Raw genomic sequence first — 13,537 nt, 5'->3', positions numbered from 1 at the left:
TATACTCTACCAGTAGATTTTTAGTGTTTATATTGTGTACTAATAGTTCTGATTAAGATCTTCTGTCTGATCATTTCTATGAAATAAATTATTCATTTTGTATAAATGTTCTCATTTTGCCAATCATCAAAACTTGCGGGACAAAAGTTGTTCAATCATACCTCTGTAATTCCTTAAATTTAAACTATTAAAATAATCCGAGGCTAAGACTGGGTTTAGCTGCACCTAGACTCCTCTCTGAGAAGGGGTTTAGAAAGCAAATGAGTCCTTTCTGTACCTTGAGACTCACTGGCAAGGCTTTGCTTTTTAACAAATTTGTCTAAGCCTTCCACTACCACCTGTGACAGCAGGTTGATCATGGTAACCAGAGTTAGTCACGGTCTAGCAGAACTAAAAAGGCCTTGGATTTTGGCTTGAGCTGAAAGAGGGATCCCAGTCCCATGGGCAGGGTGTGCAGTCTAGGGGCTAGGTCAGGATGCTCAGGATAGTTAAGGTGCTCTGGGCCCTGTCAGGAAATTCAGGTATAAGCTGTTTAGGGTGTTTGTGCTGCAAAGAAGCACAAAGGTTCACCCACAGTACTCTTGTGCAAAAAGCAAGGAGGAGAGGTGCCTCAGCTGTGCCCTCTGGTTTTGCATGGGGGCAGGTTGTCAACACCCATCTGAGCTACTTGGACTCTGGCAAGTCTGTTTCTCTGTTAAGCAGAGGTGTTTAATACTTCCAGTGTGATGATTTTAGGATCATCAATTTAAAAACAAAGAACCAGTTTCATTAATCCATTAGTCTAAAGCCTAAATATGCAAAATTGAGGTGTAGGTCATCAAACTGAAATGGAATAACCATGACACTTGTGCAATTAAAATAATATGGAAAACATTTAAATAGGTTAATTTCACTGCAGGCTTGGATGATAAAGCAACAATGGAAGCTTGCATTTCTGTTAAGAGTCAGAAATCTTGTGAAAACAAAATCAGAATTAAATACAAAGGAAATGAGAAATGAAAGAAATTACCTCTCACAAAGATGCACTGTTTTAAATACATAAATATGTGAAGCACAGCTTTTCTCAGTTATTCATGTTGATGGGAGGGTGGCATAATCTGAATAAAGCAAAGCTCACACCAAGAGAGCACATGGACCTTTGGAAAGCACTGCAGCCTCTAGACTCCTTAGAAAACAGACACAGCACTAAATAGCAACAGGCAAATATGAACAGAGCTAAGTTCCCCTTACACTGCATCACACATTTTTGCAGTAGAACAGTATTTTCATTGGAAGGTAAGACCAACCATAATCCATATGCAAGACTAATGAAGAGTCACTGAATATATATATTTTGTAAGGGCTGTCATATCCCCTATGTTAGATGTTTAAGCTGTCTTAAGACCACTACTTTTTATCCACCCTGGGTTACCATTACAGTAAGTATCAGGTAAAGTGTTAGTGTTTTCACCTCTAACACATGTAGTGCAGCCTCTATCTGACATAAACCTTTTCTTTAGTTCATTTCACAATATAGGAAGTCTGCAAAGGTATATGTCCCTGCATATGCAACGCAAACTCACATTGTTTTGTCTTGATTTCAACTAACTGCCTAGGAAAGTGTTACGTCAGGGTCAAATCCTGAACACATTAAAGCCAATGAGAACCCAAATCTGTTAGAGTAGGATCAAATATTGATCATATTGGAATCAATGAGAATTGTCATTCGCATCTTTCTAGCATTTTTTTTCTTAATTGAAAAAGACAGTCTAAGATTAAATACTTTTTATAATTAGCCAATTATGCCTCAGGGTTTCTTTGACAAATTTTAGTAGAGATGGCACAAATCTCTGGGTGGTGTTCTGGAACTTGAGAGAAAAAGCTTTCTTGGAGAAGCAAAATCTACCAGCCAGAAGATGGATACTTGTTAATTAGGATAATGGCCTTACTTCTTCAACTTACAGAAATGTAACATATGACTTTGCTAGGCATTCAATATTATTGAGTACAAAAACTCATTATAGATGGAAAAGTCTGAATAAACATTGCTACGTAGAAACCTTGTGTAGAAATAAGGCTTCTTAACATCCACAAGATCTGCACTTTCTGTAGGAGTGAGAATACGTACAATGTTATCAAGCAAGTTATTTGTTAAAATTCAGTATGAGATAAATAATAAATAGGAAAGACATTAATTCATTAATGTGGAGTGAAAGACAGAGCAGGTGGCACCTTTCTGTGCTCCAGGCAAATAGCACCAATGATATTTTCCAACAAAGCAGATGATGTGGGAAAGATCAAAGACATCATATCTCGTTTTCTCTTAATTTTAACAAAGGTTTTGAATTTCCATCCTATGCAGTGCCAGGAACAGACAAAACACAGAAATGACTAAGGAAGAACTGCCATTTTTAGTAGCAAAATATTCAAACTAATTTGTAGTAAGACCATGGCAAATCTTGGTGCATTTTTAAGCGTGACTGCCTGCTGGAATAGCTGTGCCCCCTCTCTAACTGAGAAGGTAATCAAGGACTGAAATCCTTTGGTGGGGATTGCTTTCAGCAGAAGCCGAGCTACTCGTGTGACTGGAGCTTTAAAAATGATCCTTTCCATTGATTATTGAGAAACACTGTACCTAGGACAGGAGGAGACAAAGGAGCAAGGCGGGCAAAGGAAGGAAGAGAGAGGACAAAGAAGATTGTCCATGGCCTTAGCACATGAACAAAAGTGATAGCTCCTACTACTTCCACATCTGCATGCAATAGGGACCAAATACTGTTTTAGAAATATTCATAAGTTTAAGAGTGCTTTACAGAAAAGGTTTAGGTCTGAATCTTCAAAACTACCTGGGCATGTCTCTGTCATTAAGGAATCTGTATCATCTTAACATGAATTAGAATCATCTCAGGATTTCTAGTCACTTAGTCACTCTTCATTTTCTGTATTGTGCCAGAAATTATATTTCCATGAAGCATTATCTTGGGCTATTGATTTTCACTCAAGTATGATTCCAAAAGTCATAATTCAGAGTTTGTACTTCTGTGAATTCATTCATATGAATTCATTTCACATGATGACATTTGAATTTAAGCTCAGAAGCAAATCACACTCAAAGTTTCCATTTTAAGAATGGAAGCTCCTACTCAACTGAGCTGTTCTCCAGGTGGATTTGAGCCAAACATGCTTTATTGGCTGCACTCCTTCTTTTGCAAGAACACACTGTATAACTGTAACTGTAATTTCAATGAATTACTGAAGGAGTCGGCAAAAGCCTCATTACAGTCATTTGGTGTATTCACTTGCTTCAGATTTCTGATACTTTTCATCCCTGCTGACATTGCAAAGTACTGATGCAACTCCATATTTCTCTCCCAGCTTGTATACACATTTTTTAACTGAAATTACTAATTGAGATGCAGACACAACATCTTTTTCTTTAGATTTTGTCTAAACTGTCAGTTACATTTCAAAGGTCAGGTTCTCAGCTGAGTGTGTGTGCATGCACATGTATCTTAAAATGATGTGAATTTAGGAATATTAAAATGGAGCTTCTAGATGCCTCAGTGCAGTCTCCTCATAAGAAAAACAAATTCTCTTGTAAGCAAGAGACTAGAGTAATCTCAAGTTCCTCTGAAACACTCTTTCTGGCAGTCTTTAGACTTTTTCTTACCCTCAGTCGAGTTCTGCCACTCAGTTCATCACAATGGTTACATAAGCCTTTGTTAAAACACCCTGATTTTTAGTAGAGCAAAATGCTTTACCTGGATCTATAGTATTATCCGTGTTTCTTTGACTTCGGCTTGCCAGGCTCGTGGTGATGTTTGCTGCTATTTTTTTTGCTGGGGCTGGTTTCTTTATAACTGGCTTCATCTGCTTCTGGAATTTGGTGATATTGTTCACTGCATTTGCCACTGATACGTCAACATGCTGGGTTAAATTTGTCAAAATAGTTCCTGCTTTTACTTCAAGGACAGATTCAATGAGCTCTTTGAGGCCTCTCTGCAGCAGGGGTATATCTGGCTGAGCAGATTTAATTAGCACAGGGATACTCGCGTTCACTCTCTGGATGCTGTTGTTGGTAACCTGACACAGCCCCCAGGCCTCATGAGCCGTCTTGTTCACTAGTGGGATGACGTTTGAGAAACGGATCGACTTGGCTTCCAGGGCCTTGATTCTGGAACTCAGTGTCTGAAGCTGAAGTGAGACCACTTGTTCTTTCTCTGTTGAGGCAGCATTGGTTCTTTTCAGTGAGACACAGTTGTTTGCCAGAAACTTGGAAATTTTTGACTCTACGTTCAGAAGGCGGACTTCATGGTCCTTTGATTCCTCCACAGAGTCAAGTAGTTTTTCTTCTAGGCGGCTGATATCTTGTTGCTGATTTTCCACTTTTGATGCTGTATCATTTAAGATGTAAAGAAGTCTACTGAAATTGTGGAGGATACTTTTGTCAGACTCCTTGTATGGAAGATCAGAAAGAGATGGCGCTACTTGTGAAGTGAATTCATACTTCTTGTTATTGAGCAGTGTCTGGAGGGATTCATTCAATTGTTGGAACTCGGGAATGAAAGCCAGGATGCTGTCCAGTTTCTCAACTCTGCCACAGCAGATTTCAGTCTCATTTCTTAAAGCATGTAGCATATCTTTCAGGACATAGTTATCTTGAATGGAATCAAAAGCACTGTTTATTACTGTCATGGTCTTGTTTAAGCCATCCTCTATTTCCATGGAGCATTCATTAACACGACTCTCAAGCAGTTCCTGATAAGCCTGAGACTCATTTTTAAGTACTTCCTGAGTTTTGGAAAGCTCCTTCATTGCAGAAGTCATTATGTCAATGACAGTAGTAAGGTTTTCAAGCTTCTCATTGATATCTTTAACTTGAATTTGTTGTTCATACTCTGCAGTCAGACTAAAAGGTACCCCTTGTTCAATCAAGGGTTGTAAGATCTCCATATCATAGCACAAATCATTAATTTGCTCATTCATTTTGTCCATCTTATTGTCCAGTGGTAGGAACAGGTCAGAGAGACTCTTGTTTAGGACAAGCATGTTCTCTTGGGTTGCTGCCAGCTGTGTTTGGAAATTTGTTCTGCTCTCTGACAACATGTCATCACAGACCCCCAGAACAGAGTCTCTCTGAATTTCCAGCGCAACACTGAGATTGCTGATCTTGCTGTCTTGGACTCTTAAATCATCATAGATCTCCAGCACCATCATGCCTTGTTTCTTTACTTTCTCATGCAGTGCGAACATGTACTCTGTAAGATTGTACTCCATGACTTTATCTGCTGAAGGGATGCTTTGTCTTGAAGACTGTTCAGCTGATAACAGTTGTTCATGAGCATCTCTTATTTCAGTAAGAGTCCTATTTAAAGATTCATAATAAATGGCACTTCTTGACTGTTGGTGCTCCAAGTTAATTTCCAATGACTTCTGCTTTTCTTGTAAAGCTTTCAAAGGCTTGTCACAAGCGAGGGCCATTTCTTCTTTCATCTGCACCATGTGACTCTTTAGCTCCAGAATGTCAAGTCTTGTTGGCCCACTGTCATTCTCCTGAGCAAATTTTTGTTGGGTTTCATTCAGGTGCTTGACTAATTCTTTTGTATTTTCAAGCTCACCTGACAAACTAGACACAGTCTTGAAAATTTGAGCCATGCTCTCTTGCATTTCACCTTGAAATACTTTAAAGTGTTCTCTGACTATGTCTTTGACTAATTCATTGACACTTCTGGATTTGAGACCTTTGGGGAAAAGGAGAAATACAGAAACAATCAAACCAATTGTATTAGCCACATCTTAGTTTTTCCCACAATGTGAGAAAACACAGTGTTGTACAGAAGTAAAACACGCACATCGCTGCCCCACAGAGCAAAATTTAAACCTGAGAAATGTAGAAGATGTCTAATAGTGTTTGAGGATTCATCCCTGTTTCTACTGAAATCAACAGTTTTGCTGTTATTTTGAAAAGGTAAATTCAGACTCTGCATGTGGTTTCAACTTTGATCTCCTACTTAAGTGGTTTCTGAGCACTGAAAAGAGATCTCTGTGCTTTTGTGGCTCTCTTATAAAATGATGTGTCTTTTCTCCACTAGAAAAGTAAAGGAAAAACCAACCATTATGATCAAGAAGTGAAAGCAGAGACTATGACCTGCCTATTGTATGTGCTAAGTGACCATATGAAACACTGTAGTGAGAAAGAACAAAAATACAAAGAATAACCTTATTGAATAGCTTAAGTTAGTAACATGACAACTGCTCAAAATGCAGACATTTTAACTGTAGAAACTTTTAGTCTTGCAGACTGCAACTCCTTAAATAGCTCCTAGGAATACTGATTTTGAAAAGTACTAGGCAGAGGTGAATGTGTGGGAATTCTACTCCTGTGAATAACATGAAAATATGTTTCCCATATAGCCTCAGATGGGTCAAGACTGTCATAAAAAAAAGAATGCCGCATAATATATTGTAATTAATTAGAGCAGTAGTTCTGCTCTGGTGTGAGATTAGGAGGATTTTTATTATTTTTTTCTCCAAAGGAAAACACTAAAGCATTTTTTACATGTTTTTCCTAAACCCAATGAACACTTGTAGCCAGCTTGTGATATAATGGTTAAACCCTTCAACATTGACAATGCTTCGATGACCATAGGTTCTCTGATTAAAACTGTATTGATAAAGGCAGAAATTCTCTGTTGCCTTCCCCTATATTCCTCTCAATTAGTTCTATAGCCTGGATTTTATTGATTTGTCTGTAGAACACCAAGGCACATTCTAAAAACTTATTTGAAGGTACATTCTCATCAAGGGCAGTAAAAGGTCAGGAAATCAAACCCATGAAAAGCAATGCAATTTTGGGCTCCAAGGGTGCAAAAGGATTCCAAATGAAAATGATTTTGTTCAGCAAGCTAGAGAGAAGCACAGTAGTTTTTCACATGTTCAGGTGGTGGCTTTTTTCCAGGCAGGATATAGTATGCAGGTGCACTAAGTTGCCTAGCCTAGGAAAGAGCCACTTCAGAAATATAACGTGAAGTTTCATAAGCGACAAACTCAGCTACCGTCAACAGCAATTTTACACAAAGCATAATAAACAACAGTGATAATACTGAGATTACCTTTATTACTTTTCTCTTTACTACCTGAAGAGCAAGTGAATGACTAGACAGATGTATGCACATGAACATGCACATGTATGTGCACACTTACACACTGAAATATCTGTCCTGGTAGCTGAGAGGAAGAACCAAGATGTGAACGCAGAGTCAAATAACTGTCATGTAGCGAAACCATTCTAAGTGATGATTTGGTCAGGTTACTTTATGATGCTGAAAAATGTTCTGTGCTCTGAGACACAGCGGGCTGTGAAGAAAAGTTTAATGGCTGTGGAAAGAATCAAGATTACTCTAAACCTTCTGTGAGGAATCAATTAAATTCCTTTGTCTCAGCAACAAATCTTGATAACAGACCATTCTGCTGAGAGAGGTGTTCCACAGGATCTATACCTTTTCTTTCTGTGACAGCCAAAAAGGTGCCAGCCACCCTCTCTCCTATTCCTACTCCGTTTAGCTGGATTGCAAGTGCATTATGGAGCTCAGCTCTGGTTTTCAGGTGTTCCCATTTCCAAGGGGGTGTAGAGCCTGATAAAACAGACAGCTTTGGGTTTCTCTCTCCACTGCTTGCTGGCCAGGACAACTAGGTAGCAAGTAAATAAGTGCTACTCCAAAGCCCACCAGGGGCTGTGGGAGCACACTTCTCCACAGAAAGACCTGACCCAAACTTGTATTGTAGGTGACAATTGAGTATATTCTTAAGCTTGAGCTGAGAATACGTGCTGTGCACTCAGGGATGTAACTCAATTTCTCTCTTGCTCATTTTGAAATAGAAAGGTCCAAACTACCTATGAACATTAAAGACCTTTTGCACTTTTTATGAGATTATAAATTTCAATTTTAACTTCTTGGATGAAATCCAAAGGGTGTAATTACTTTGTGTCAACATATACTCCCTTTGCAGTTTCAATTATTTGAAGAATAATGTGCAAAATAAATGTATGTACACAGGAGACTGAATTAAGGTTATATATGCAGCTGTAAATGACATTTCTGACTTGGAAGTGATTAACACTCCATTGTTGAGTTCATTTTTAAAGGCATATGGAGTTGAAGGAGGAAGAAAACAATATCAAGAAGTAAGCAGAGTTTATTAAATTAAAGGGAGAATACCAAATTATTTTCCCTAAGTAAAAAGTGCAAACAGCCTCCTGAGTACTGAAAGCAATTTTTAAAATGCACAACAGGTTTAACAAATCGAATTAGAGAAGCTTATCAGTTATTCCAGTGAGTGTTACCCCCTATTAACAAGTGGCAGGTTTGTGTCCCCAAAGTCCCTTTACAGATGAAACTAAGAATTAAAGACTTTTTAAACTGTACTGAATTGCTTGGTCACAGAATCAGACCTCACTCCTAACAAACCCTTATACAAAGCTGGGCAGAATTTGGAATTTCTGTGATAATTAAAAAAGCTGATGTATGGATTGTGAGCAAAGTACCTGGGCACCTTGGGAAGAAAACAGAAAAGTAGATGAAGAAGGAAAAAGTCTGAGGTGCATGAAGCAACTAAAGACCTAAGTGTGCTTTGAAAGTGCATTGCTTCAGGATGGCAATGGTAGTGGAGAAAGTTGTAGTTTTCTACAGTGGAGCTTCTAAGTGTAATTTTTAGCAAGTCTGGTGTGCCTATACTGCACCTCTGTACCAAGTTACAGGACAGCATGGAAACTCTTTCCAGGTCCTGCTACTTTAGGATGCTCTTTATGCATTTGGAGTACAACTGACTGACATTTTCTGGACAGAAACCACAGTTGCCCTTTGTCACTACATATAAAAGCCAACAAAAACATTAACCTTGTTCTTTCTCCCCTCCTTCCCTCATTTCTGCTGTTTACCTATGTACAAGCCAAGTATAACCTGTATTAGAATGCCCATTATTAGAGTCAAGAAATGTTGTTGATAGCATCATTTTCATTAGAGCTACTTGGTTAGGAGATAGATTGAGAAGATAAATCAAAAAAGGGCCATCAACTGGAGATTTTGTCTAAACAGGTGTAATATAAAGCATTGCACATAAAAATAATAAAGGTTTGAAACACATTTAAAGAGAAGTGTGAAATAATGGGGGTTTTTTTGGACAGCACATTTTAATTAGGACTTAGACCCTGAAATATAGATAGGGAATGGAGAAGCAGGAGCGCAGGTTGCAGCAAATCACCTGTTAGACTAGCATGAAAAAGACAGATAGAATGACTGGAATATGAAAAAGAATGAGGAGAAAGCAGAAGGGAAATGGAAAATATTCAAAGACAAATTAAATGTATACCCAAAGGTCAAGAATGCCATCTAGCAATATGTGGAGGGGTGAAAGCAGGTCATTGATCAAGAGGTGGAATAAACTTGCATACAAGGGAGCCATCTAGCACATGGCAGGAGCAACTCAGGAGACAGAGGACTGAAAACACAAGAAATAGGGTCCAACTTGGTAAATATGAGGGGTATACGGAAGCACTTATTGTTTCATGAAGTTTTATCTCAACGTAAGGAGTTCCAGATTCTTTGTTCTATTTTTAATCAGTAGAAAAATCCTCTGGATTCTAAAGTGTAAAGGGAAAAGATTCTAAAGTTTAGGAAAAATTCCTGAAAAACGAGAAAAATATTGCACATCAAGGAAATGAAAGTTTCAGTCTGAATCTGCTTGTTAAGCACCATTTGTAGTTGGGTAACAAACAGGTCTTGCTGCAGGATTCACAAAAAATGGATGTATAATTCTGCTGGTGAGGATCTGTCCAAGCTCCTGATCTCTAACTGTGTCTTTCTCATATACGGAACACGAGTACAGATGTTTATCAAAGGTATGGTCAGTGAATTATTCAGCATGATGTTTGCCATGTTATTAATACAACCACTACAGAATTCCTTATATATTTCCCCTGCATATGTGAATTATGTATTAAGGCATATTAGTTAGACTTGGTAGCAAGGCAAATACTACAACCTTTATCTGCTGTCAGATAAACAAAAACAGAGATAAGAATATTTGCAGAAGTTCTGTGTAACTGAAAATGCCTTGATAATGGCTTAAGTTAACATGTAGAGGATGTAGTACCCAAGAATATAAATTTTTTTTCATTATGAAAAACACTATAAAAAATGGTGAAATAAACAAATCCCTCTGTTATGAAATGAAATTAAAAATGAGTTCTCCCCATAAATGTTGAGCAATAGCACAGGACAATCCATGAAGGCTTTTAGCCTTTTTTTTTTTTTTTTTTGGTACCTTGCAGGGTGAGTGATTACATTAATTTATTTTTCTTACCTTTTAGAAAAGACTGGAAGTCTCTGCCCTTATCTTCATTGATTTTGCCTTCCAGAGAAGAAAGCGTCTTGCTCACATCATTCATTGCAGCCGCAATGCTGTCAACCTTCTTCTGTAGAAAAGTCAGTTTCATCTCTTGACTGCTAATCTTCTCGTTCATTTTTTGTGTAAGTGCTTGGTCAGAGAACAAAATTAGAAGAAAAAAAATAGTGTTAAACCACTGTGGGGTGAAAAAAAAAAAGGAAGTGTAATTGACTTAAAAGACATTAGTTGAAAGTGGGGTGAAAAGTTTCTGAATTTTTAGTCCTCAGTGAATCATCTTGATTTTTGTCATGTATCACGTATTAGTGAGGTTCAGCAGCACAGCAGTAACTAATTGCTGAAGCATCCGTATCCGTTATAAAGTATTTATAATTCTACAAGAGTATTTTGAATGGTTAGCATATTTTAATCAACATAATGCCATTCTTTCTCCCCCTAGCATCCTACAGGATATTCGGTTATCCCTCATTTAGTCTATCTCCTTTAACACAATCACAGAAGCATTCATTTTTACTTACTATTTATAACATAACTTCATGAATTTGCAAGGCTTGTGTCTGAAGCAATACATCATCTTTTCATTGTTCAGGTCAAAATAAAGACTTGTTTAACACAGCAGCAAGGCAGAAAAACAGCTAAAACATAAAGGACTTTGGAATAATCATTAGTCTGTCATTAAGAATAGATGCTCAACCTATGAAGCCAAGTTTATTTTAAAATCTGCTAAAATTGTTCCTGACACTCTTAGTCTATTCAGGAAAAAAAAAGGCCTAGATGGATGCTTTTAAGGCGGTGAAGAAAACCTTGATCTTGAAATAAGGACTCCTCATGACTTCAGCTAGCCATCTGAGTTTCACAGATGACAGTAATCAAACTTAGTCTGGGATTTTCAGAAGATGCTGATAAAATTAAATTCTCGAATCCCTGTAAGCAAAGCTGGAAAATCTCGTCAGCTCCTTCAACAATTCAGCCTAAATGGGCTACATTAGACACGTGATGTTAGACACATGATTCTGGCCATGCTATGACTTAATAAACTGCTAAGAAAGAGATTCTTTAGCAGTACAGACTAATATTTATTAGTGTAAATTTACAGTACTGCTATTGATCCTTTGTCACTTTTCATTATGGCGCCAGTGTCTATTCCCATGGCACTAAACAGTTATAATCAGAAATCCTGTCTAAGCACAGGGGTCTAAAGACTCCAAAAAACCCCAAGCAAGTCATATGTAAAAGGGCATCTTCTTCTGATGACTTTCACTCTTCAAAATTCTAGTATGTAAAAAATAAATGTGGCTTATCTAACTTGATAGCATTTGGGAAAATCCAGAAAATTCACTAAATGCACCCAGTCACCACAGATGAAGCATGCCAACACCCTTAAGAATGCTCTCCTGCAGAGGTATATTGGTAGTAAAAGTCATAATTGGTAGAGCCTGGTGAATAAGGCTAGCTTTGTTAGCATCTCCAGCTGTCTTCTCTGCCCAAGGTGTCTACTTACACAGATACTAAAGTGTGTTTATGACTCAAACACCTAGTTTAGACTCTGGCAATTCTCTCCAATAGCCCTGCAGAGACAGGCCATTGATAGATCTTTGTCTGAAAATTCTTCATGGTCATACTGTTTTGTGACAGACAAACAGATCTGGATACTTCTGCTCCTGGTTGAATTGTTACTATCAAAAAGGGATTTGAATTCATTACTGGCTCATGCACAGCCACCCAAACTGATACCTAACCTGCAGGGTGTAATGCTTTATTCAGTTTGGTTTCTATCAGTTCTGACTGAGGGAAGAAGAGAAGCTACATAGATGAAGCTGAAAGTGAGGGTTTATGCTTGAAAGTGGCATGGCTGCATAGTGGGAGCTGGAAACAGAATCTGGCTTGTGGATTCATGGCAGCTTCTGATGGAATGACGGATCAGGGCAGTCAGTCCTGACCCCACGTCATGTTTGCAGTGTTGGCACCCAGAAGAGGTATCTCTCTCCTTCTAGACTTACCCACTTTGATTTAAAAAAATAGCTAAAATGTAATTAATGTGGAGCTCAGATTCCAATTTCAGATTTATTTTTCAGAGCATAATTCCTACTAAAAGAAGTGGCACGTTCCAGTGCTCACTTCTTTATATATGTCCTGTCTGCTTTACTAAACAACATTCTCCTCCTTCCACCACTGAGAAACTTGGTTGCTAACACAATATCATCAATGGGCAACAGACTCCTAACTCCCATTTGAAATACTTTTCTACATTTTCATGCCAGATTCACTCTTTCCCTCTCTTTTTCTGTCTCTCAGTCATGATTTAAAGTAAAAACATATATGACATAAGCACATACATGTGTATTGTCTCCATAAAACCCTGTGGTGATCTCAATTCTGACATCCTGTTCTCCCAGCATGCATGAACATCCCAGCCCAGAACAGTATATTGACAACTGCAAAACACAGATCTGAGAACATAAGTTGCCTTATACATTTGATTCTTTAAAATGTTTTCGGATATAGGCCAACTGTGTGAGTGACAATAACACTAGAGTGTGTAACAGCTGATGATTATGCAGAAAGCCAGTGTAGACATCCATAACCAAAGCATCAACAGATCCAAAAGAAAGGGAGGTAGTAAGAAAGTTCAAGGAACATGCATCCTTTACACCATATTTCACATGTCCATCTTTTGGCTCCTCACCGTGTAAACTACAAGCTTATTTGACAGTAAGTAGAGAATGCTGCCAAATAACTTGCATATAATTTGCCATAAAAAATTTACCTGACAAATGCAGTTTCGCTCACTGCTGGGGAGTATATTACAAGCAGAGGATGATTTTTTTCAAATTAATAAATAATGGCCAGTCTTCGCAAGCGAAGATTTGGGAAAGGTCATTAACCCTTCGAGCCTGCGCAGTGGATTTTTTAGGTGAGACACAGCTTGCGCTGAACTGAGCCCACCCTTTAATCCTGAGGTTCATCTGCCGGGGCCAAGCAAACTTGGACAGTGGCAGTGAGGTCCCCAGGACGTAGGTTTGTTTAGAGTGACCTTCTCTTAGATGGATTGCCACACAGGGCTGACGAGCTCCATCTGCCCGGGGGGCTGGGAATCGAACCCGGGTCACAGCGGTGAGAGTCCTGCACCCTAACCACTAGACCACCAGAGGCC

The 13,537-nt window shown here is 38.4% G+C and overlaps 1 protein-coding gene across 1 annotated transcript in view; it reads right to left on the bottom strand.

The window, feature by feature from the left end:
• MMRN1 (multimerin 1) overlaps positions 1-13,537 on the bottom strand; it is a 44,160-nt gene that overhangs the window by 5,854 nt on the left and 24,769 nt on the right. The window contains exons 5-6 of the mRNA XM_017831696.1: positions 10,342-10,515; positions 3,741-5,720 (exon numbers count right to left, since the gene is read on the bottom strand). Coding sequence (XP_017687185.1) covers positions 3,741-5,720; positions 10,342-10,515 — 2,154 coding nt within the window. The remainder of the gene's footprint in view (positions 1-3,740; positions 5,721-10,341; positions 10,516-13,537) is intronic.

The sequence above is a fragment of the Lepidothrix coronata genome, unplaced genomic scaffold (genome assembly GCF_001604755.1).
Source record: "Lepidothrix coronata isolate B3197 unplaced genomic scaffold, Lepidothrix_coronata-1.0 Scaffold195, whole genome shotgun sequence".
Taxonomy (NCBI): Eukaryota; Metazoa; Chordata; class Aves; order Passeriformes; family Pipridae; genus Lepidothrix; species Lepidothrix coronata.
This window is presented reverse-complemented; position numbering and strand designations above follow the sequence as displayed.